Raw genomic sequence first — 20,566 nt, 5'->3', positions numbered from 1 at the left:
ATTTGCCTACCTCATATACCGTCAGAGCTGGAGTTGAAAGTCTGAGTTTTGGAGTGTTACTGCATTGGATCAAGTGTCTATTGCGACTATCCTTCTCTATTTTGGCCCTTATGAGTCTGGATTGGACCACCTACACATAGCGTTGAACGTTATAAATCGCCACAGAATCTGTGCAATTAGTTAACTTGCGATCTGGCAATTAGCAAGTGATCGGCCCTGCCATATTTTTCATCTCACCGGCATCTCGGGGCATCGATATGCCTTCAACATGGTCTCGGGGCGAGGCCACTACGCCGAGCGGCCACTGCCAGGAATCTGATATGGAGAAGGGGATGTACGACAGCACGCAGAGCTTGCTGATTCTGCCACCTCTCGCCCATGTAGGCCAGATGCCAACTCATACCGAGGGCCCCTTGTCCCCTATCTCACCAATCCATGAAGGCATTTCTCCGTTCTCAAGTGTGCCACGACTGTCGCTACAATGGCCCAAAGGGTGGCAGGCCGCAAAAGCTCCGCCGCCTGATCAAGTAGCCAAGAAACCAGCGCGGCCAAAACAGAAGATTAGTCGATGGATCACCTTTCAACTTTGGTTCAACACATACCGTAAGTTCTTCACCATTGTCACCTTGCTCAACCTGGCCGGAATAATCATGACTGCACTCGGTCGGTTCCCTTATGCCGAGAGCCATCTTGGTGCATTGGTGCTTGGAAACCTACTCTGCGCAATCCTGATGCGAAACGAGTTGTTCCTGCGGTTCCTATACCTAATCGCCATATATGGCTTGCGAAGTGTACGTCCCTTTAGTTATCATCTAAACGATGTGGTGCTAATGGTTTGGTTAGTGGGCTCCATTAAGCATCAAGATTGGAGTAACTTCAATTTTGCAACATGTCGGAGGCATCCATTCGGGATGCGCACTCTCTGGCGCTGGGTAAGACAACATTGAAACTCAGCGGCGAACGGGCTAACAAGGGCTTCAGGTGGTTGATATTCAAGATTGTCGACATCATACGGCATCGAAGCCTTTACCACAGATCTGTGATCATCACTGGCATCATCACAAATGTCCTTGTGATAATTTCGGTCTTGTCCGCCTTCCCTTGGGTTCGCAAGTCAGTGTTATGATTTATTTGTTGAACTATGCCAGTAGCTAACTCCTAGATTAGCTACCATCATAACGTATTTGAGAAGCACCACCGCTTTATCGGATGGCTGGGTATAATGGAACGTACACTTCAATCCAACCTCGGGACTGGCACTAACATATACTAGACCACATGGTTTTTCGTAGTCTTGGGAAACACTTACGATATCACACTTGGGCAATGGAGAGTCGACACTTATTCGCTGCTCCACGCGCAGGAGCTCTGGTTTGTAATTTTCATGACAATATTGTATGTTTCCCTCCTGTTGCATGATGGCTATTACTCATTCCCTATAGTGTTCTCGTTCCTTGGTTTACCCTTCGAGAGGTCACTGTGGAAGTTGAAATTGTAGGCCACCCCGTAGTTCATAGCTGGAAACCTACTGACTTAGCTTTTAGCCATCGCCTAAAGTCGCGATTCTCCGTTTCGACCGCGGCATGCAGCAAGGTCTTCTGGGAAGAATTAGTCGCACCTCGATCATGGAGTACCATGCGTTTGGAATCATTAGCGAAGGCCGAAAATCCGGGCATCATTATATGATATGCGGTGTTCAGGGTGACTTTACGAAGGACCTTGTTATGAATCCACCTAAAACCGTGTGGACTAGGGAGCTGAAGTTTGGTATGCTCGTTTTCTGCTTCCCAACTACCTACCTACTAATATATGATAGCTGGTGTTGGGCATGCCTCCGCAATGTTTAAAAGAGGGATCCGCATCTGCACTGGGACTGGTATTGGGGCAGCGCTGTCTACCTGCATCCAGGATCCGAATTGGTTCGCCGCCCTCAATTTTTTTTAAAAATGGGTGGAGTTTCTAACACACTGCTAGGTTCCTAATTTGGATAGGCTCTGATCAAGAGAAAACCTTTGGACCAACAATAACGGGTTTGATCCACAAACATATCGAGCCTGAGAGAATGATTCTCTGGGACTCAAAGAAACGAGGAGGACGACCAGATACTATGGAACTCCTCAAAGCCACCTGGGCGAGTTTTGGAGCCGAGGTCATCTTCATTACCTCAAACATGCAGGGGAATGATGAGATGATGCAAGGGTGTCGTGAAGGTATGTTCATTTGCATCTTAATCCACAGTAAATCACTAACATCTGAGAATCAGCTGGGCTACACGCATTTGGCACCCTTTGGGACTTCTGATAGTCCGTCGTCCATTCTGACGACAGTTGATAGATGCATTACCGGCGCTGGATTTATGAACTATGTACTAGACATTTACAGCATTTACAACATTAGAAACGGAAGTTATAGAATAGAAGCATCAGCCACACTTCTCCTCCCCCACACATGAGAATGACAGAACCAACTCCCACGCTAGCCCTCAATTCGAATAACCAACGTCAAAGACAGCCACAAAACAAAACATCCTTAATCCACCTTCCTCTTACTACCCTTCAACTTCCCCACTGCTGGCATCTTGCCAATCCACTTCTCCTTCCCATCCTCCGTAGCATCAACCAGCCACCTCGCCAACGCCCCCCTCTTCTGCATAACGCTCCACCCTCCTTCGCCAATAAACCCCTCAAACACCTCTCCCTCCTCCCTATCCTTCTTCCACGCCTCCTCATCGCTCCCCCCCGGAATCCCCGCGATCCTGAAAACCGTCCAATCCACTCCTTCTCCCGCTTCCTCGAACGCACGCGCGATGTCCAGAATAGCGCGGTAGGCAGAGTTGGCTAGCAGACGCACAATAAAAACTAGGAAGAGGCGTAGGATGGAGAACTTGTCCTCCGGTTGCGGGATGGAGAGGGTTCCCATGGCGAAGATGCGGCGGACGGAGTGCTCCCGCATGAGGTTGAAGAGGGAGGTGTAGAAGGTGGAGTAGATGGTGGGGTCAAATTTACCAGTTGTGGTTGGGCCGAGGAAGGAGAGAATGGTATGGGAGGTTGAGACGGCGGTGGAGAGCGCGTCAAGATCTGTCAGGGTGCCTTGGATTATCTGTGGAGGGGTTAACTAGGTATCACATGATGCTGGGGCAAAAGTGGACTTGGAAGGATGGAGGGTACCTCGAGGAGAGGGTTTGATGCGAGATCTTCTGGGATTTTGGAGGGCGTCCTGGCAAAAACTACCACGGGGTGATTGCGATGGAGAAGCTCTCTGAGGAGACAGATTCCCGCGGGGCCTGTGCCGCCGAAGACGAGGACTTTGGGGCCTGCCATTTGTTCCTCTGTATATCTGCCTTGTGTCAAAGAGCTACTTCTAAGAGTTAACTATTCAGTGACGGATTTGTAGGGACGAGATCGTAACGATGGGTTTGAACTGTGTTATGTACTTGAATCCTTCGGTTGGGACAAGACCACGCGACGTCTTGGGGTTGGCATGGCGTAATGAAGCAAGCCACATCACGTGGCCGACTTTCGTATGACCCGATTGAAGATATTCCCAGAGTTTATATTCACATAACTGTATGTAAAAATAGAAAAGCGCACGGTCCTGGAGAGCTCTATAGTGCACAATGTTGTGTCTTTCATTGGTATATATTTGCATCCGCTTTCGCTCACTGCCTCTGGTATCCTATCTCTGGTATCATACCACCCTCGTCCTACTCATCTCCCTATCTAAATAAGAATCTCGCCCTTAGAAGACCCCTATCTATCGCTATCGCACAGAGTAGCCCCTTGCACATGCCCAATAGCCATCACGATACACGCTGTATCATAACTCCAATCCGTTTCCCGTTCCATACCTTCAACACACGCCTTTAAATCCTTTAACAGGGGCATCGATAAGGCTGGCGCAACAGCTACCAGTGTAGCTCACAAACTGCGTAGGACATGCCGTCGATGGTACCATAGGGCGTGGAATAAAAAATCGCTGGATGTACTCCCCGATGACAGGTTTGACAGCCCTCTAAGTGAGCATCCTGTCAATCTCATCTCGTCCTGCCTAGGGGTAGCAATCCTTCATCCTTTACCTACGGAGTACGGTTCCACAAAATATGTCCACCTATCTGTCCGAAGACACGACTGCAAAGCAAAAAATGATGCAAATTTCAAGGCTGATATTACGACTGTATACAGTCTCGAAACGCGATCCCTAATCGGGTCACCACGTCGTTCTGACACCCTAAGCGCCGCCCCTACGGTTGTTGCCATCAGCACTACTGTAGGATGATGATGGGGCGTGGCGGAGTCATCATGGCTGTATGGCTGTACTCTGTACTCAACGAAGGAAAGAGCCTGATGCGGTAAGTGCGCTTGATGGGGGCGAGATGGCGCTATTGGACGGACGCGTGTCAGCGTTAGGGTTATCTTGGCCGGGTGGGTTAAGCTTTTGTAGCGTTTTTTTAGGGGACCTGGGACTTTGGAGGGATCACGATTTGGTGATTTGAGCTGGATTACTGCTTTTTGTAAGTACAGAAAGAGGTTTATAGGGTAAATTAGAGTCGAGGAATTCGATAAGAGTGGTACTGACTATAGTATGGCTTCACAAGAACTCGAGGACTCTATATGAAGGATCTTCTGTACCCGCAAACACAGGTATTTTAAGACGGGGCCCACTGTACTTGTCATCCCCTACGGCCGCAATACCCCTGCCCAGACAACTCCCCTGGAACCCCAACCACAAGGGTGCTCCGCCAACGCACGGCCCACACCACTCAATCCCATCTTTTCGATGATCCAACACAAACGTTGCTATCGAGGCTGAGATGGCTCATACGAGGCTTGAGGTGGGATGAGAGTGGAGATGAGATGAGTGCCCGGCGCGGCCGTTGGCCACATCGGGATGTCCAGCGCGTTGAAGGTGAGCATATAAGCTTTTCTATTCCCCGTCTTGGTAACCTTATCACTTCATCATTCACTTCACTCCGTTGTCATACACTTCAAGCTCCATTGCAAAACCGCTCTTCCATCCCACGCCCGTGGACAGCATCTCGCCCCTCATCCATCACACCCTCTACTCTCAACAATGACTCCCCTAACCTTCCGCAACGGCATCTCCATCGCCCTCCTCGTCCTCTACGCCCCCCTCCTCCTCCTCGGCGCCTTCCTCTCCAAACGCCATGGCTTCGGCCGTTCCTCAGGCTGGATCTTTCTCGTCATCTTCTGCACCCTTCGCATCCTCTCCGGCGCCCTAAACCTCGCCATAATCAACTCCCCCACCTCCACCTCCCTCCACACGGCCTACCTCATAACCAACTCCGTCGGTCTCTCCCCCCTCCTCCTTGCCTCCCTCGGCCTCCTCAACCGCGCTATCGAATCCATCGAGCGCCGCGCCCACTCAGTGACTATCACGCCGCGCCTGATCCGCCTGATCCAGCTCCTCATCATGATTGCTCTCATCCTCGCCATCGTCGGTTCCATCAACCTCACTGATGCCAAAACTGACGGCGATGTCCACGATGCGCGAACACTCGTCCAGGCAGCCGTTGGACTCTTTATCGCTGGCTACGTCATCCTGTGTCTCGCGACCGTGCGAGTGCTCTTTTCCATCTCGTCGGCCGAGGCAGGGGAGCGACGTCTCATTCCCGCGCTTGCGGCTGCGCTGCCATTTCTGCTTATACGTGTCGTCTATGCAGGCGTGGGAGCGTTCGGGAACGATGCGAAGTTCAATGCTGTGACGGGGAGTGATGCGATTTTCCTGGTTATGGTGGTGCTTATGGAGTTGGCGGTGGTTATCATCTTTGAGGGCGTGGGTATCACGCTGAAGGCTATTCCAAAGGAAGATAGGGGGAAGGTGGGGGATTATATGGAGATGCCGTTGACTGGGGGGTTGGTGGGCAAGTTTGTGGGTGGGAGGAGGCATGAGTCCAGGAGGCATGGGTCGAGAAGGGGTGAGTCGAGGAGGGGCCAGCCAGTGGCGGAGACGAGGTATGGCGCGTAAGTGGAGGTAGAAAGGGTGAGTTTTGCTTTGGTCAAGTTTGAAAGCGGAGGGTAGCGCGGGTAATTCGTCAGAGGGGTATTTGGCTTATGTACAGCGAAGATAGATACCACTACGTATTTCATATTAGCATATAGACTATATAATTCATTATTCGTTTATCTCACTTCCTGCTTGCGGTCGCTAGTCGGCGAGTGTGAGAGATTGGTAGAAACAGATTGGTCTTCGGGTGACTGCAAGTTCTTTATATCCTGGGATCTGGTAGAAGGTCGACTGAGCAAATGGTCCCGACAATTTCATGCCCTAGAGAGAGAGAAGACCTGCTTTTTGCTTGGCTTATGACCCTCTTCACTCAGAATAAACTTTGAGCAGCACTCTCCTCATATTCTTCAACCCCCAAATAGATTCCATATACCCCGTCTAGTAGCACTATAACCCGGGATACAATGTTTAAACCACCCCCCAACGCCTCCAACTCCGGTGTCACCTCACCAAATCCCCCGTCAGGCATTTAAACCGAGTCCCGATCCGGCACCCAGAAATTCAGCTCCCTGTCCGCCGTCGCAAACATATTGAAGCGCGGATTATACCGTATCGCCGCCACCTCGCTCTTACTTTCGAGCTCGACCATCGGTGTGTTCCCTCCAGCCTGTGTCGCGCCTGTGATATCATACACGAGCACGTTACTACGCTGCTGTCCGCTCAGCACGTACCGCCCATCGGGCGAGAAACACACGTCACCGCTGGTGTGGTGAAGCGCCTCCATGTCATCCTCCCCATCAGGTCCCTCTTTGCTCAAGGGGAGACGGCGCGCGCCGCCAGATTTGCGGATGAGGCCGTGCTTGAGCTTGCCATCGAAGGCGTCGAGAACGAAGTGCGTATTACCCGCTGTACCGATGAGGAGAGATTTCCCGTCGTTGGAGAAGTCGAGGGAGCGCCAGGCGCGCGCGGTTGGGTCGTGTTTGGCGTAGGGGTAGAGGTCGAAGGAGGCGAAGGGCTCTTCATCGAATTTGCGGATGTCGTAGAGGAGGATAGTTTGTGCGGCAGGAGAGGCGATAGCGAGGACGCAGGCGGAGGGATCGAAGGCTGTGAGGTGGGGGGAGTTGATGTTGAGCATTCCGATTGGGTTTACGCTGTTGAGGTCCCAGATGCGGACGGTGTTGTCGAGGGAGGAGGAGACGAATGTGTCGCTGCCGGGGTTCATTGTGAGGCAGGTTACCGACCCAGTGTGACCTTTGAAGTAGCGTAGGAAGGAGTTGTCGTGGGTCGCGAGGTAGCGGATATCATCTGCAGAATATGAATTAGAATCTCGAGTCATCCATAGCAGAGAGAGCGCAAGGCATACTGTTCTCTTTTGTACTGGCGTAGATGATGCTCGTGGACTTGTGTGTGAATTTGGCGTGCTTGACACCGTATTTTTTGCTGAACAGCGACTTGTTGAACGTGCCATCGAGGACATTATATAGCTGGATGGACTCATCCGTCTCGGAGGTCATCAGGAGCTCGCCTTTGTCATCAAAGTCCAGTGAGAGCACCGTCGTGGGCTCGTTATGATAGTCGCGCTTGAAGAGCTTGAATGGGGCAGTATTAGCTATGAGTGGGCAAGTGAGTGAATTCGCAACAGGCTTACCCTTGTTGGCCGAAAGTTTGATATTATATCGCTGACTTTCGCAATAGCCGGCACATTGATGCCTGACCTGGAGAGGCCAATGCCTCCATTTGCATTGGGCGCCGGCCTCGGGGAGTCCACGTCCATGAGTGTGGAGCTCATGGTGGAAGGAGAAAGGGAGAAAGGGAAATATGTGCTAGTATTCAGCAATATGGCAAAACAAAATCATGCCTAAGAAGCTTATAGATTCTCTATGCGCTCATTGTGTTGTTGAGTTGCTCTCTTGTCGTCGCGGAGTGAGGCTACTGGATTAGAGGAAGCTCTCGCCAGCGCCTTGTCCCAGCCTTCTCCAAGGATGCCCCACAATTTCACAGTAGCACCTGCACGTGACCAAATTTTGTTCAGCCTTGTCGCAAGGGTTGCTGCGGTTCGGATCGGCTTTCCAGTGTCGGAGTGTCGGAGTCCGCAACAAGCACTAAGACTAAGACGGACAAGGGTCCCGGTTCTGACTGCGGTCTCGGCGAACGGCTGCCACGCGAGTGATCAACCAGCATAAGCTCTCTGGGCACAATATATCCGTCAGCAAGCCGCACTCTCTCAGGTTTTAAAATATTATCTATTTTTCCAGCGGCTTCTTTTCCTTCTTGTCTTTGTTGTTTGCACACTGGGGGGCGCAATCGGATAACCACTCTTTTATCATATATCCGACTGGCTGTCTACTCAGTCCGACGAGTCTTAGAACGGCCCGGAGGCGGCTTGAGTGCTGAGGAAGAGGAAGTTGCGAGAAGACATCGGTGAAAGATGTCGACCACGTTAGGGTGAGCCGGAGCACCCGGGTGAACGACTAAACCGCAGAATGCTAACAATTCCCCCAGCGCATTCATCGCTGGCGGCGTTGCAGCCTGCGGCGCAGTGACAGCAACCCATCCCTTCGAGACAGTCAAGATCCGGTTTGTTCACACCCCTCCGCTGGCCTTTTCACCGCGCTGACTCTTCCAAGCATGCAATTGCAGGGCGAGCTGCAAGGCAAGTCGCAACAACCTAAACTATATAAGGGTCCGATCCACGGCGTCACCGTCATCGTTCGAAATGAGGGTCTCAGAGGAATCTACCGCGGTATCGGGGCTGCCTACATATACCAAGTCCTACTTAACGGCTGCCGTCTCGGTTTTTATGAGCCCCTCCGTGCTACGGCGACGAAAGTTGTCTACGGCGACTCTACGGTGCAGTCCCTCGGGGTCAATGTCTTCTCTGGCGCATCCTCCGGCATCCTTGGCGCCGCCGCGGGAAGCCCGTTTTTCCTTATCAAGACGAGATTGCAGAGCTTCTCGCCAATGCGACCTGTCGGAACGCAGCATAAATATAAGAATGCGCTTGATGGGTTCAGGAGCATCTATGGCACCGAAGGGTTGAAGGGCTTATACCGCGGTGTAGGCGCCGCGATGGTGAGGACGGGCTTTGGCAGCTCCGTGCAGCTGCCGACATACTTCTTCGCGAAGCGGAGGTTAGTGAAACATTTTGGCATGGAAGAGGGACCCGCTCTGCATCTCGCGAGTAGCACAGCGAGTGGGTTCGTCGTATGCTGTGTAATGCATCCACCAGGTATGTTATGGATGAGAAACCCATCCTGTGAAATGACTCTTACTGACACACGCAGATACTATCATGTCCCGAATGTACAACCAGAACGGAAACCTCTACAAGGGTGTCTACGACTGTCTCTCGAAGACTGTGCGCACGGAGGGTCTCCTTGCCATCTATAAGGGTTACCTGCCGCACTTGGCGCGGATTCTCCCACATACAATCTTGACTTTATCTTTCGCCGAGCAGACGAATAAGTGGATGATGAAACTAGAGAAGAAGATATTGCCAGCTGGTGCGATATGAGAGGACTTTGGAAGGCGAACCGGAGGAGCAGAGGACTGGAGTAAGGTACCGTCACTTGTATATAATACCTTTTGGCGAGATGGAAGTAAATAAAGTTCGAGGTTAGATCTCTTGTATAAAGAATTGAGATAAAGATTAAGATTGTATAATTGGCAAATGTCCAACATGATATATAGTCTATAACTGATAGACGGTTCAGCCTCTATTTTGACACCGGACCAGTATTGCCGCCTCGAGCTCTAACAACCGGTTGACAACGTCCTGAGAAACCAGCATCAACTCAAGACAGCCAGACCGGCAGCTGGCTCCCATAATACCTGATAGGTACCCTCTCGCCCGGAACAAAAAAGTGGCAGATTCCCCAGCAAAACGCCCTCAGCATCATCACCGTCCACACATCGAGAATCTGCCCTTTATCTGTCCATCCCCACATTTTCCAATGGTCCATTAAAAGTGGCAGCCTATCGAAATACTGCCTGACTTGATCATATTCAGATCTCGTAAAGTTCTGCATCATCCTTCGCTCTATGCTTCCTGGCTCTCGCCCGTTGTCCCAGTTATCCTTGAGCTCAAATCCGAAATCGCAGCAACGGATGTGGGAATCTAGGAATGCCGGGTATGTGAATTGAGGGATCTCAGAACTTAGGCTTGAGAAGTAGTCACTGCACTGTGCAAGTATGTCGAGCGCCAGCGTAACGACACTAGTCTTGCGGCGGACGATCCACCCTTCATCCTCCGCATTCTTAGGAGGGTTCTTCTTGAGATTGTCGTCGTCATCGGCCTCGATTATCAGTTGCTCGATCTTTGTCAATGCCCAAGATGCTGTAAACCTTGCAGGGTCGGTAGAGGAGGCTGTTTCTGAAATACCGGCGGATAATTCCGTTTCTAAGACGTCGGCAAAGGATTGTGTTTCCAAGGCATTGTGTAAGTATACATCTCCAAGATGGTCACGAAGACTCCCACGGAAAGAGAGGCGGCCGGCTCTGGACGCGGTAACTCCACCTGTATTATCGCTCGGTGCAGGTATCTGGACCAGTGACATATATTCTCCTTGATTTGGAATGCACATCGGTATCATGGAAAAGGCAATTAAATCTCCCACGGGGAACATAAAGCCAGCGTCGAATCGCAATATTTCCTTCAGCAAATCACCCATGCCGTTCCTAGATACTAGGCTGTTCAGGGCATCGACTATATCGTCCTGGGTTGTGAGGACAAAATCCGAGAGGCCAAGTCTTTCATCCCCGCGAACAACACCTGCGCCGAGACTGTCTGCTTCGCGAGTGGGGATGTATATTTCTTCATTCTTACGTGCTGTCCCAAGGCCCGCTTTTTTAGAATATGAATTGTTCAGGAAGTAAGAGCCGGTCTGGCCGTGGTAATTGTATTGAACAACAAGACCAAGCGTTCTCACAACCGTCGATGTAAGGACATGGCCGCCGCCTTCGGCGTGCATGATCCCATCTTCAGGGCGGAAGACCTTCCATCGCATGCCCATCCTCCGAGCCATTACCGCCAAAGTACTGAGCGTAGTTTTCGCCAAAGGCCGCGACACATCTGGTGGCTGAAAGTCCCATGACCTTTCCACAACTTCTATTGCCGGTATTCGGCGGTAATCCGAGTGAAATTGTTGATGTGCGTTGACGAGTTTAATTTCACGGTTAACATCATCTTTAGTCTTAGCTGGTGACAATGACTTATGAGTTGAGCGGTGCATCTGAGATAGCAACTCAAGCCAGCCAACAAGGTCTCCATTAGACCTGCTCTCGCCAGCAAGTCTGCCATAGTTGTTGGGGCCAGGGGCACTCCACAGCTTATTGAGTTCCATGTCATTCAGCCCTAGCAGGTATTCGGCCGAACAGATCGGATAAAACATATCCGTCATGAATATTTCAGGCGTCGAATACAGCGTCTCAAATCGAAACTGACGCCATCTCCACCGCAGTCTTGTCTTCTTACCCCAAGCGCCCATGACGGACGATTGGCAACGACGGTAGCCATCTGCTGTTGCAAAATACTGTTGTAGCAATTGCCCGGTGGTAGCAACAAGTGCAACCAATGAAACGACCAGAGCGATGACAGAAACACGGACTTCCGCCGGCGACGCGTTTGAGTCTGACATTTTAACTGCGACTGGAATGAGCAGAAACTAGATCTGCGATTCTCATCAGGTCATGTATTCGGACCAACGTCTTTCACGGCCATTTACATCCTCCTGGAAGAGAGGTGGTCATCTTCCGAAACTGATATGTTGGTCAGTAATTGGAATCTATAAGCAAGGATGGAGAATTTACAGGTTGCAAGATGTTATATAACATAAAATGAACTGTCCTTAGCTATAATTGGATTCGGATTCGAATATGGCCCTGAAGGATTGCATGGCGACGAGGAATTGTTTCCACATATACCACGTGATGATCCTTCAATTGCCGATCTCGTTGGACAGGGGGGGGGGCCAACTAGTAATGCCCCATAACGGGGCTCGGGTCAGAGCGACTGGCATACAGAGTTGCTAACATACCACTGGTAAGCCATCAAATGGTCATCAACTCCAATGCTCATATCTTAAAACCTGTCTACCGTCTTACTGTGCTTGGGCTGTGCCCGTTCTGTTTGGTGTGCACCACTCCCCAATCCAGCTGCAATTAGCTCCGCGCATGCCTCACCATATACTCTTTCGGCAGCCTCTCGGTATTTCATTGGATTCGGCATCTTGTCAAATGCATGTGGAACATTCTCAATAATCCCACCTTTCACGGTCTTACCGATGTTTGGACTCTTCAGCCTCTCCCCGAATGTAACTCCTTCGGCATTGAGCATGTCGTGCTCGCAGGTATAGAGTATGATCAACTGAGGATAAGCAGCTCTCAATAGATCATCGCTGGCCGCAGCAGGTGAGAGATAGGGGTCTCCTAGATGCAATGATGTTTCAGCGTATTCCGATGAGAGATACGAGTCGTCAAAGAGATTGGTGAGTGCTGCCGATAAGTTGAGTTCAGGCCGAGAGTTTGTCGTGCGTTTGGTTGCGCGGGGTATTCGAAAGTCTGTTGGAGGATAAAATGAGACAATAGCACATATCGTAAGTGGAGGAATTTCTTGCACTGTCTCTAAAGCTGTCGCCCGGCATTCAATTAAAGGAGTGCTTTGTGAACTAGCTTGGCAGGCTTGCGGGACAGTAGGAGGCGAGTTCATCTGGCTCAAATCGTTCTGGTCGGCTCCATCTGAGTCATTGGGCCGTAAGAAGCGCTTTTCGCTGCCGTTTTTTAACTCGTAGAAGATGAAAGGAATTGTTAAGGCGAGATTTCCCCCGGCGGAGAAACCGCCAAGGATGATCGTTTGGGGATCAAGACGTAACTCCTCGGAATGTGCAGCCAGGTATATCAAGGCGTCAGTTCCATCATCACCAGCGACGCTGAAGGGGTACTTTGGTGCTAGTCGATACTCTACGCTCACAAAAACAGCTTCGGTCTTCTCCACAACATAGCGCGCCCATCGGGCATCATCAGTTCCCGTGCCCAAGGTAAATCCACCGCCATGGAAATTAATGATGACTGGAAAACGATGCTCATCCGAAGAGGTGTGGTATTTCTCTGGGACGTAGAAGACAAGGCAAATATCTCCTCTTTGCACCGATAATCTCGATGGAGCTTTGACAATGAAGGAAGGGGGCCTGGAGGCAGGCTGGGCGCGATGGTGGATGAGCATTCCAATCCACATTAGATATCTCCAAATTATAGCCTTCAGGTGTCTATGATTAACATATCAGAAAAAAACCCGAGTAAAAAAGGAAATAATACGACTTACAGGAGCCACCGATACCCAGTATTGGAGTCCATATCGGTAAAGCAATATTAGTGAGCGAGGTATTTCTTAGCAAAACGCAAGTGTTGAGAATATCGTTTTAAGGTTAAAATTATTATGGGGGAATCCCAGTTAGGGGCCGATGCCTTGAGAAACAAATACGACATTAAACAATTCAATAACAGCGGCCCTATTGTTGAATAGTTATTTTCATTGTCGTATGTGGCTTAAGCACAAGTATGAGTTTGCTCGGCTCGAGTTGTAAGAATTATGGTTGACGATGTTATGGGTCGAGATTAATAAGGTATGGAAGATGATGTCACAGTCCAACAAGGTCCCTTGGTACCATATATTTGCCTATTTAGCAATATTTCAAATCGTACCCTTCAATTAAAAATCATATTATACCGTTGATATTATTTTTAAGGGTTTCATTGTTTGACTCCATTGACTGGTATTCTTTCTGATGGTTTGCCCATGTTGCGCATGTGGTTTTGTTCACAATCCAAAGTGAGATATCAGGCTACCTGCCTTCAGGACCCTCAAAACCATATGATTGACCATTGGTGGTAAATTTTGGGAGACCCTTGCTATGGCCCAGATGTTGAAAGCACTGAAGAAAGAGCCAGGTGCTTCCAATGGCGAGGATCGCAAACCAAATGGGATTAAAAGCAAGCTCGCGCAGAAGTTAAAGGCTCCACTCAGGCGACTCAAGACTGGAGGCAAACCCGAGGAAAATGAACCATCACGAATTGCACACAGGCCGGTATTTGCTGCCCGAAATGTACCGGAAGGTGTGGCAGTCACCGGCGAGGATTCGACCCGGCACCAGCGAGCAAGGCCCAAAAGAGCAAAGCACGAAAGGAGGGAAACAAGAAGACACAAGGAGCAGCAATATGGGATCTCCGCCCGCGAGAAAGATGCCAAATTTTTAAATCATGGTCCGCCTGAACTCACCAAGCTCTATAAGCCCCTGAGCATAAATATGAGCAAGACTAGGAAGAGAAGCGACGAAGAGATGGAATATTATGGAAGGTATCAGTTCGAGGAGCTGGACTTTTCTGGTACGTTATTCTTTACTGGTCTTAGTCCAACGGTCATTGAATCTAGCTTATAATGAATAGACGAAATTGGCCATATTATTACATTCAGGGCTCGAATACATACCATACGACGATTGAGCGCTAAATTGATATTCCTCGTCTTCCGTCAGCAAACATTCACAATTCAGGGCGTGCTCGAGGCCAGCCACCCGGACGATGGAGATGGAGATGGAGGGAGATATAGCCATCAAAATATGCGTCCCAATGGCGTGGGCAATGAATTAGGTGGAATTGTATCAGAGCAAATGGTGCGGGCCGTTCTACACTATCCCCTAGAAAGTATTGTACTTGTTAAAGGGAAGGTCCGCAGCCCTCCCGATACCGTCCATACAGCAACGATACACGATGCAGAGATTGAGGTTCAAGAAATACATCTGATCTCACAATTATCCGAACATGTGCCTTTTTCTGTGTACGAGGCTGAGAATATTGGGAGATTCAGTCTGAGAGAAAGTGAGGAGGCCTCGGGCGAATCCGACGAGGAAATATCCGGAGAATCCAATGGTCAGGGCAGCCAAACCACTGCTGGCGACGGTCACAGCAGTGAAACTAGCGTTGAGAGGGGCTCGCGAGGTAAGTTCCTCCATGTTCAATGACTCTCATCTGCTTATGCCTTTCCAGGAAGCACCGAAGGTGGTAGGCATAGCAAAGCGTTGCCTCAGACTTACCGTCTAAATAATAGGATCGTTGACCTCCGCACGACGTGTTCTCAAGGCATCTTTCGCATCCAATCGGGAATAAGCAATATGTTCCGTTCTTATTTAGATTCCCAAGGGTTTATTGAAATCCACACACCAAAGCTGCAAGGTAGCGCAACCGAGTCAGGGGCGTCTGTCTTCGAAGTCAACTATTTTGGCAGGCCAGTATATTTGGCCCAGGTATGTTATTTAATTATACTCAAAAATCATGGCTGATTCTAATAATGTGAAAATTAGTCACCCCAGCTAGCGAAGCAGATGTGTATCGCTGCAGATTTTGAGAGAGTATATGAAATTGGAGCGGTATTCCGAGCCGAAAACAGCAATACACCTCGGCACCTCACGGAATATACTGGGCTAGATCTTGGTTAGTTACTTTCAAACTCCAACCATGCACGAGCTGACCAGCGGGTAGAAATGGCCTTTGAGGAGCACTACCACGAAACCTTGGATTTGATTGATGAAATGTTAAAGAGTATGTGGAAGGGCTTATATGAAAGATATAGCAGAGAAATTGAGATAATATCTCAGTTTTATCCTCATGAAAGCCTATTGTGGCGCGATGAAACACCTCGATTATCATTTTCTGAGGGTATCAAGCTATTGCTGTCCGATGGATGGACGGATGAATTGGGAAACCCGCCATCTGACACCGAAGATTTGTCCACAAGAGCCGAAATAAGGCTTGGGCAGCTCGTGAGAGAAAAATATCAGTCAGACTACTATATTCTGGATAAATTCCCCGCCTCTGCGCGGCCATTTTACACAATGCCAGATCCTAGCAATGAAAACTTCACCAATTCCTTCGATATTTTTATTCGAGGCCAGGAAATACTTAGCGGTGGCCAACGCATTCACGATGCTAGCTGCCTAGAAAAGCGCATGAGGAGGCTTGGGGTAGAGCCTGAGGTAATGAACGACTATATAGAGGGCTTCCGATGGGCTGCACCCCCACATGCTGGAGCCGGTATTGGCCTCGAGAGACTCACATTCCTCTTCCTTGACCTTGGCAATATCCGGCTAGCATCACTCTTTCCGAGGGATCCAAAATCCCTTCCTAGACATCTAGGAGGGCCCATCCTACGGCACCCAGAGGCAAGTACTACCAATCCGCCATGGGCCGACAAGACAAACCGGAACCAAGAAATCGTCCCCAAAGACTACCAACCTCTCGAGAAGCTCATTGCAAACTATGGCGATGCGGCCAATACGTCCTGGCTGGATGAACGCTACGAGATCTGGCGACATCCTTCCACAGGCGCGGTTCAAGGTTTTGTCCCGTATCATGGGTTTGCAATCACCGTTGGAGAGCCTCTATGCGCTAAATCACAATACCCTCAGGTTGTTTCTGGATACCTCAACTATATTAAGACAGAGCGACGAGATCTCAAGCCTTTATGGCTTATGGCGGGCCCAGCGATAGAGGAGTTCCTCGGTGATAAATGCAATTGGCGCACCCTGAGCCCAGTCGCAGAGAACAGAGTTGATCCACACAACAATATCGCGTCTAAAGACCATGATATCGCCAGAAAGATACGCCATGCCGAGCACCAAAGGGTGAAGAACTTCGAATGGCCCAAAACCAAGCCTGTCCCAGTAGAGCTTAAAGCACGAGTTAACGAGCGCATCGGCGAATGGAAGGCAAGGCGCAAAGCCGGCGCTCAGGTCCATCTCACAGAGATCAGGCCCTGGATTGACGAAGAGCACCGCCGCTACTTCTACGCCACCGACGGCTCCCGAGATGGCCGTGTCCACGCGATACTTGTTCTGCATCAGCTTGCTCCAGAGAACGGCTACCAGGTGAAATTCATGCTCGAGTTCCCAGGCGCACCCTCTGGTACCATCGAATCCCTGAGCGTGTTTGCCATGGCGGCCATCGTGGCCCAGGAGCCGGATGTGCACAGCATTACGTATGGCACTGGTGCGACAGATACTGTTGTCGGCGGCCGCAACATGGGGAAGGGCAAGCTCAAGCTCCTGAAAAAGACGTATGAGATTATCAATGGGCGTTTGAAACTGACGAATAAAACTGAGTTTCGTGAGAAATTCGGTGCTAGTTTGGATAGGGTTTATGTGTGTTATCCTTGGCGTGGGCTGGGTCCTGCGGGGATTAAGGCGATCGTGGATTTTATGCAGGAAGAGAGTTAGCAGGTTAGTTCGATGAAATTATGATATATGATGGCATTGGGATTTGATTCATCTAGGATAATACTATACAATAATATCTATACGCCAACCTAGAGGTGCTCAGCCCTCCATCGTAGTTTATGCAGATGCAGGCCGCCGTTCCAAGGCTGCCGTTGCACCAGATGCCAGAATGTCTACCAAATCATTGACCAAGGTCAGAGGTGACTCTTTCCATTTGTATGCACTAAGGTACATCAAGTTGGATCTTGTGTTGTTTCTCAGGCTGCTCAACGTCCTGCTGTTTCTCCCCGTTTGAGTCCGATGTTGAACTAGAGGTCGGCGGTCCAGTTGCTTTTCTTGACCCCCAGTCCAGTCTACCTTGTACCAAATGAGGCGGGATACCCATTCGGCAGTGCTGTGGGCGTAGGGGTTGCCCTAAGGAGGTCTCCCATTAATTGTAACCTTACATTATGTGGCGTTAATGCTGTATCAAATTGCCATTCTGATCCTTATCATCCAAAATCATGGGGTTGAATTTCCAGGCACAATTCATACAATTATAGTCCCATGTAGCCCAAACTTTCTTTCCCACTTTGTCGCTACCACAGGCTTTTCTGTTCGCTGGCTTTGATCCTCGTCATCTTCGTCATCCTCATTTTCTTCATCCGAAGCCGGCTCTTCAACCTTAACTTTGATGCCATACTCTCGAATGCATCCCGGAAATGGCTTATTTTGGGCCTGGTCTCCAATTTCCCTCAGCTTCGCAGCAAGACGTGTAGCTGCTTGTTTAGGGGTAGCCTTTCTAATACTTTCCAATGAGTTTGGATCTCGCTCGGCGGGTGCTTTTTGGGGGGGTGATTCGTCATCAGGCATTTCTTCGTCACTATCTGGTGGCTGTTCTCCAGGTCGAGATATAAGCTTTTGGGGGATCTTAGGAGGAGGCGAAACATCTCTTGACAAGCTGGATGACTCCAGTGACCGCGGGAGAAGGATCTTTCCTTCGGCGCTGTTCAGGTAGGCGGCCTTCCTTTCCTCTAGGTCGCCCCATAGCACAAAGAGCCTCTCGCGCACAGCAGCAAGAACATCGGGCGTCGTGCGGAGATTCGCAGCATTTTCAGTCAATAGAAACTGACCTGACTCATTATCGATTAAAACCCAAACACGCTCTTTTGTTGGGCTTTCGGATGGACTTGCATCTTCGACTTGCAATGCGAATCGCCAACTCCACTGTAGATGGTCGTTATCACGGAGTACAAAGTCACTAATGTCTTTACCGACAGTATTAATATCATCCTCTTCATCCGACGTAGGGTCGAAGTCAGAGAGACAGTCGAATTCGTTTGGCTTTCTACCAACTGAGAAATCTTCGAGTTTGTGAGGGAAGAAGTCGGTGACGCGAAGGTTGGCGCGATAGTTGGCATTGACAAAAGGTGCATATGTTTCATTCCCACCGGCTGTGCTAGCGGGTACACGGCGACGGTTGTTGAGTATAAGCGCCAGAGGAATGGCCGGTGATGTCTGCTTGTGGCATCTCACTTATAAAGTCAGCAAAATCGATTTTATCCGCCCTTAACAACATACCGGCAGTATTCAATGCGGCTTTATCCTCTGCAGGTGTGTCGGCGATGGGCTTTCCTTGGCCAGCCTCAATCTTAGACTTATGTTGAAGTTTTTCTTGCATTGCCTTTCTCTTCTCCTTCCGCCGAAGCTTTCCGTTCATCTTCACGGGCTCATCATCGTCATCACGCTTGCGCTTTCCGGTGACTTCTTCAATTTCTTGTTCGAACTCGCGCTTTTGCTTCTTGACTGTCTCTTGGTAGTCTCTTTTGCGGCGTAGTGCGTTTTTCCACATATAATCCATATCTTCCTTATTCTCAGGAGGGGCAAGAACTTCCACTTGGAGCTTGCCTGGGTGGGCACGTCGATCAGTACGAAGCTTCGCCTCCAGGTGACCACCAGTTTTGGGGAACTCAAAATGAACGTTCAACAGTTTCACCCAGTTTCCGACTTTTACATAGTCTCTGAATCGCTCGCTGTGCTCATCAAACGCTGTAAGTTGGATGGACATTTTACCGTATGGTCCCTTCCATTCATTCGTCTTTGACTTATGGATCATCTTTGAGTTAGAATACCCGAAATCATCTCCATCCCGCCCTTCAAAAATCGGGTGAACACCTGGCATGACGTGGTTGTAGAAGTTCTTATTGCTTGTGTAGTCGGTAACATACACAGTGGTTCGATCGGAAACGTCAAACATGTGGATAACCTCCCCAACGATGTCACCAAACATCCCTGGCCGAGCATCCTTGAGCTCGCAAGATTTTACCTTGAGATTTGTTGCTTGGACTACCCTTTCCTGGAATTCTCTGGAATCTGGGAATGCACCTCTTTGAATATGAGTTTGTAGCCAAGCAACGTATCTGACCTCTTCTATGTTGACCTTGCCACGTTTTGATGTCGGCGGAGGAAGAGCCGTGTCTGTTGGAGTTTGCACTGGAAATACGTGGATTTCGGTACGAAAGTTCGTAATCAAAGAGATAGCGCCTGAATGTATTTGGACCTACTGAATAAGCTACAGTTATTTCAATAAAAGGGTTGACCTACTCTACAGCTCCTAATCAGGACAGGCTGTGCCACACCAGCAATGACCGGCATGTCTGGGCGAGGTAAGAAAACGTTAAGCTTCATAATGTCCACCTCATATGATTCCTCGATAGACTGGTCGACAATTGTAAGGGTCATTTTCCAATCTACATATCTATAAGTCTCAGGCTCATTTACAGTACAGCAAAGAGGGAGGATTGTCTACCTGAGCCTCCAGTCTGCCTCGGAGGCTGGTAGTCTCTGATCAAGCCAACAACGTTGACAAATGGCTTTTGTTTTGCTACAAAAATAGCGTCCATATCAGAGATTTCCCGGATGGATTTGAAATCCTTTGGAAGAGCCATCGTTGGAGATAGCTCAGTTGCCATGGTGTCCGTCATCTCTGCGGCTCCAATGTGGCAGGAGAAGTCGTGGGAAAGAGGTCGGTATCGCAGACAGATCGCGGCAGTAATGAATTACTAGACCTGGTATGTTATATTGTGCATTTCGAGGTTGTGAGCTGCCTGCTCTCTGTGATACGAGTCAAATCTGGCGGCTGAATTTCATAAATGAAGGGCAGCTTGACGTCGCAATTTATATAAATTACAGTGAGACGCGGCTGTAATGGTGGGAGACGCGACTGCCAAGCCTCGGGCCTAATTGAGTTCTGCTTACATAATCCGATTTTCCATTGAAAGATACCAACTCACGTGTTAGGGAGCTCAACCGCACGACAGTTACCGCATCCGTATTGGCGCCTGTTTGTTCGTCCAACT

At 49.6% G+C, this 20,566-nt stretch overlaps 9 protein-coding genes across 9 annotated transcripts; 4 read left to right on the top strand and 5 right to left on the bottom strand.

Moving 5' to 3' along the window:
- Positions 1-257: 257 nt before the first annotated feature.
- VE01_01822 (uncharacterized protein) lies at positions 258-2,301 on the top strand (the record flags this gene model as incomplete). The annotated part of the gene is made up of 10 exons (XM_018271337.1): positions 258-791; positions 844-932; positions 982-1,113; positions 1,163-1,217; positions 1,274-1,395; positions 1,443-1,494; positions 1,545-1,767; positions 1,817-1,919; positions 1,975-2,210; positions 2,264-2,301. The coding sequence occupies 10 exons, from the start codon at positions 258-260 to the stop codon at positions 2,299-2,301; spliced, it is 1,584 nt and encodes a 527-aa protein (XP_018133682.1).
- A 38-nt stretch (positions 2,302-2,339) lies between these two features.
- VE01_01821 (uncharacterized protein) lies at positions 2,340-3,534 on the bottom strand. Its single transcript, XM_018271336.2, has 2 exons — positions 3,168-3,534; positions 2,340-3,099 (listed from the first exon to the last, which is right to left on the bottom strand). Exons 1-2 carry the CDS (start codon positions 3,318-3,320, stop codon positions 2,530-2,532), a joined length of 723 nt encoding a protein of 240 aa, XP_018133681.1. The 5' UTR covers positions 3,321-3,534; the 3' UTR covers positions 2,340-2,529.
- A 1,183-nt stretch (positions 3,535-4,717) lies between these two features.
- VE01_01820 (uncharacterized protein) lies at positions 4,718-6,146 on the top strand. Its single transcript, XM_018271335.2, has one exon. It carries the CDS (start codon positions 5,071-5,073, stop codon positions 5,983-5,985), a length of 915 nt encoding a protein of 304 aa, XP_018133680.1. The 5' UTR covers positions 4,718-5,070; the 3' UTR covers positions 5,986-6,146.
- Positions 6,147-6,493: 347 nt separating this feature from the next.
- SWD2 (member of Set1p complex, histone methyl transferase) lies at positions 6,494-7,753 on the bottom strand (the record flags this gene model as incomplete). The annotated part of the gene is made up of 3 exons (XM_018271334.1): positions 6,494-7,269; positions 7,328-7,553; positions 7,613-7,753. 3 exons carry the CDS (start codon positions 7,751-7,753, stop codon positions 6,494-6,496), a joined length of 1,143 nt encoding a protein of 380 aa, XP_018133818.1.
- A 412-nt stretch (positions 7,754-8,165) lies between these two features.
- Positions 8,166-9,612, top strand: OAC1 (Mitochondrial oxaloacetate carrier protein). Its single transcript, XM_018271333.2, has 4 exons — positions 8,166-8,409; positions 8,467-8,541; positions 8,592-9,193; positions 9,249-9,612. Exons 1-4 carry the CDS (start codon positions 8,393-8,395, stop codon positions 9,476-9,478), a joined length of 924 nt encoding a protein of 307 aa, XP_018133819.1. The 5' UTR covers positions 8,166-8,392; the 3' UTR covers positions 9,479-9,612.
- VE01_01817 (uncharacterized protein) lies at positions 9,604-11,859 on the bottom strand. The gene is made up of 2 exons (XM_018271332.2): positions 11,773-11,859; positions 9,604-11,721 (listed from the first exon to the last, which is right to left on the bottom strand). The coding sequence occupies exon 2, from the start codon at positions 11,598-11,600 to the stop codon at positions 9,759-9,761; it is 1,842 nt and encodes a 613-aa protein (XP_018133813.1). The 5' UTR covers positions 11,601-11,721; positions 11,773-11,859; the 3' UTR covers positions 9,604-9,758.
- Positions 11,860-11,907: 48 nt separating this feature from the next.
- Positions 11,908-13,524, bottom strand: VE01_01816 (uncharacterized protein). Its single transcript, XM_018271331.2, has 2 exons — positions 13,283-13,524; positions 11,908-13,226 (listed from the first exon to the last, which is right to left on the bottom strand). Exons 1-2 carry the CDS (start codon positions 13,312-13,314, stop codon positions 12,044-12,046), a joined length of 1,215 nt encoding a protein of 404 aa, XP_018133814.1. The 5' UTR covers positions 13,315-13,524; the 3' UTR covers positions 11,908-12,043.
- A 347-nt stretch (positions 13,525-13,871) lies between these two features.
- Positions 13,872-17,228, top strand: VE01_01815 (uncharacterized protein; the record flags this gene model as incomplete). Its single annotated transcript, XM_018271330.1, has 5 exons — positions 13,872-14,343; positions 14,404-14,955; positions 15,004-15,260; positions 15,318-15,447; positions 15,496-17,228. 5 exons carry the CDS (start codon positions 13,872-13,874, stop codon positions 17,226-17,228), a joined length of 3,144 nt encoding a protein of 1,047 aa, XP_018133811.1.
- Positions 17,229-17,265: 37 nt separating this feature from the next.
- Positions 17,266-20,403, bottom strand: VE01_01814 (uncharacterized protein). The gene is made up of 4 exons (XM_018271329.2): positions 20,017-20,403; positions 19,812-19,957; positions 18,789-19,767; positions 17,266-18,742 (listed from the first exon to the last, which is right to left on the bottom strand). The coding sequence occupies exons 1-4, from the start codon at positions 20,189-20,191 to the stop codon at positions 17,757-17,759; spliced, it is 2,286 nt and encodes a 761-aa protein (XP_018133812.2). The 5' UTR covers positions 20,192-20,403; the 3' UTR covers positions 17,266-17,756.
- Positions 20,404-20,566: the final 163 nt, after the last annotated feature.

This window comes from Pseudogymnoascus verrucosus, assembly GCF_001662655.1.
Source record: "Pseudogymnoascus verrucosus strain UAMH 10579 unplaced genomic scaffold scaffold_5, whole genome shotgun sequence".
Classification (NCBI taxonomy): Eukaryota; Fungi; Ascomycota; class Leotiomycetes; order Thelebolales; family Thelebolaceae; genus Pseudogymnoascus; species Pseudogymnoascus verrucosus.
The sequence above is the reverse complement of the archived record's forward strand: the minus strand, read 5'-3'. Positions and strand labels throughout refer to the sequence as shown.

Coding starts and splice junctions, on each gene's coding strand:
- VE01_01816 (XM_018271331.2), bottom strand. CDS start 13,314: ATGGACTCCAATACTGGGTATCGGTGGCTCCT. Junction 13,227..13,282: donor ACTGGGTATCGGTGGCTCCT/GTAAGTCGTATT, acceptor TGTTAATCATAG/ACACCTGAAGGCTATAATTT.
- VE01_01814 (XM_018271329.2), bottom strand. CDS start 20,191: ATGACGGACACCATGGCAACTGAGCTATCTCCAACGATGGCTCTTCCA. Junction 19,958..20,016: donor GAGGCAGACTGGAGGCTCAG/GTAGACAATCCT, acceptor ATAGATATGTAG/ATTGGAAAATGACCCTTACA. Junction 19,768..19,811: donor TCCTGATTAGGAGCTGTAGA/GTAGGTCAACCC, acceptor CTTATTCAGTAG/GTCCAAATACATTCAGGCGC.
- OAC1 (XM_018271333.2), top strand. Junction 8,542..8,591: donor TTCGAGACAGTCAAGATCCG/GTTTGTTCACAC, acceptor GACTCTTCCAAG/CATGCAATTGCAGGGCGAGC. Junction 9,194..9,248: donor CTGTGTAATGCATCCACCAG/GTATGTTATGGA, acceptor TGACACACGCAG/ATACTATCATGTCCCGAATG.
- VE01_01817 (XM_018271332.2), bottom strand. CDS start 11,600: ATGTCAGACTCAAACGCGTCGCCGGCGGAAGTCCGTGTTTCTGTCATC.
- VE01_01820 (XM_018271335.2), top strand. CDS start 5,071: ATGACTCCCCTAACCTTCCGCAACGGCATCTCCATCGCCCTCCTCGTC.
- VE01_01821 (XM_018271336.2), bottom strand. CDS start 3,320: ATGGCAGGCCCCAAAGTCCTCGTCTTCGGCGGCACAGGCCCCGCGGGA. Junction 3,100..3,167: donor CATCAAACCCTCTCCTCGAG/GTACCCTCCATC, acceptor ACCCCTCCACAG/ATAATCCAAGGCACCCTGAC.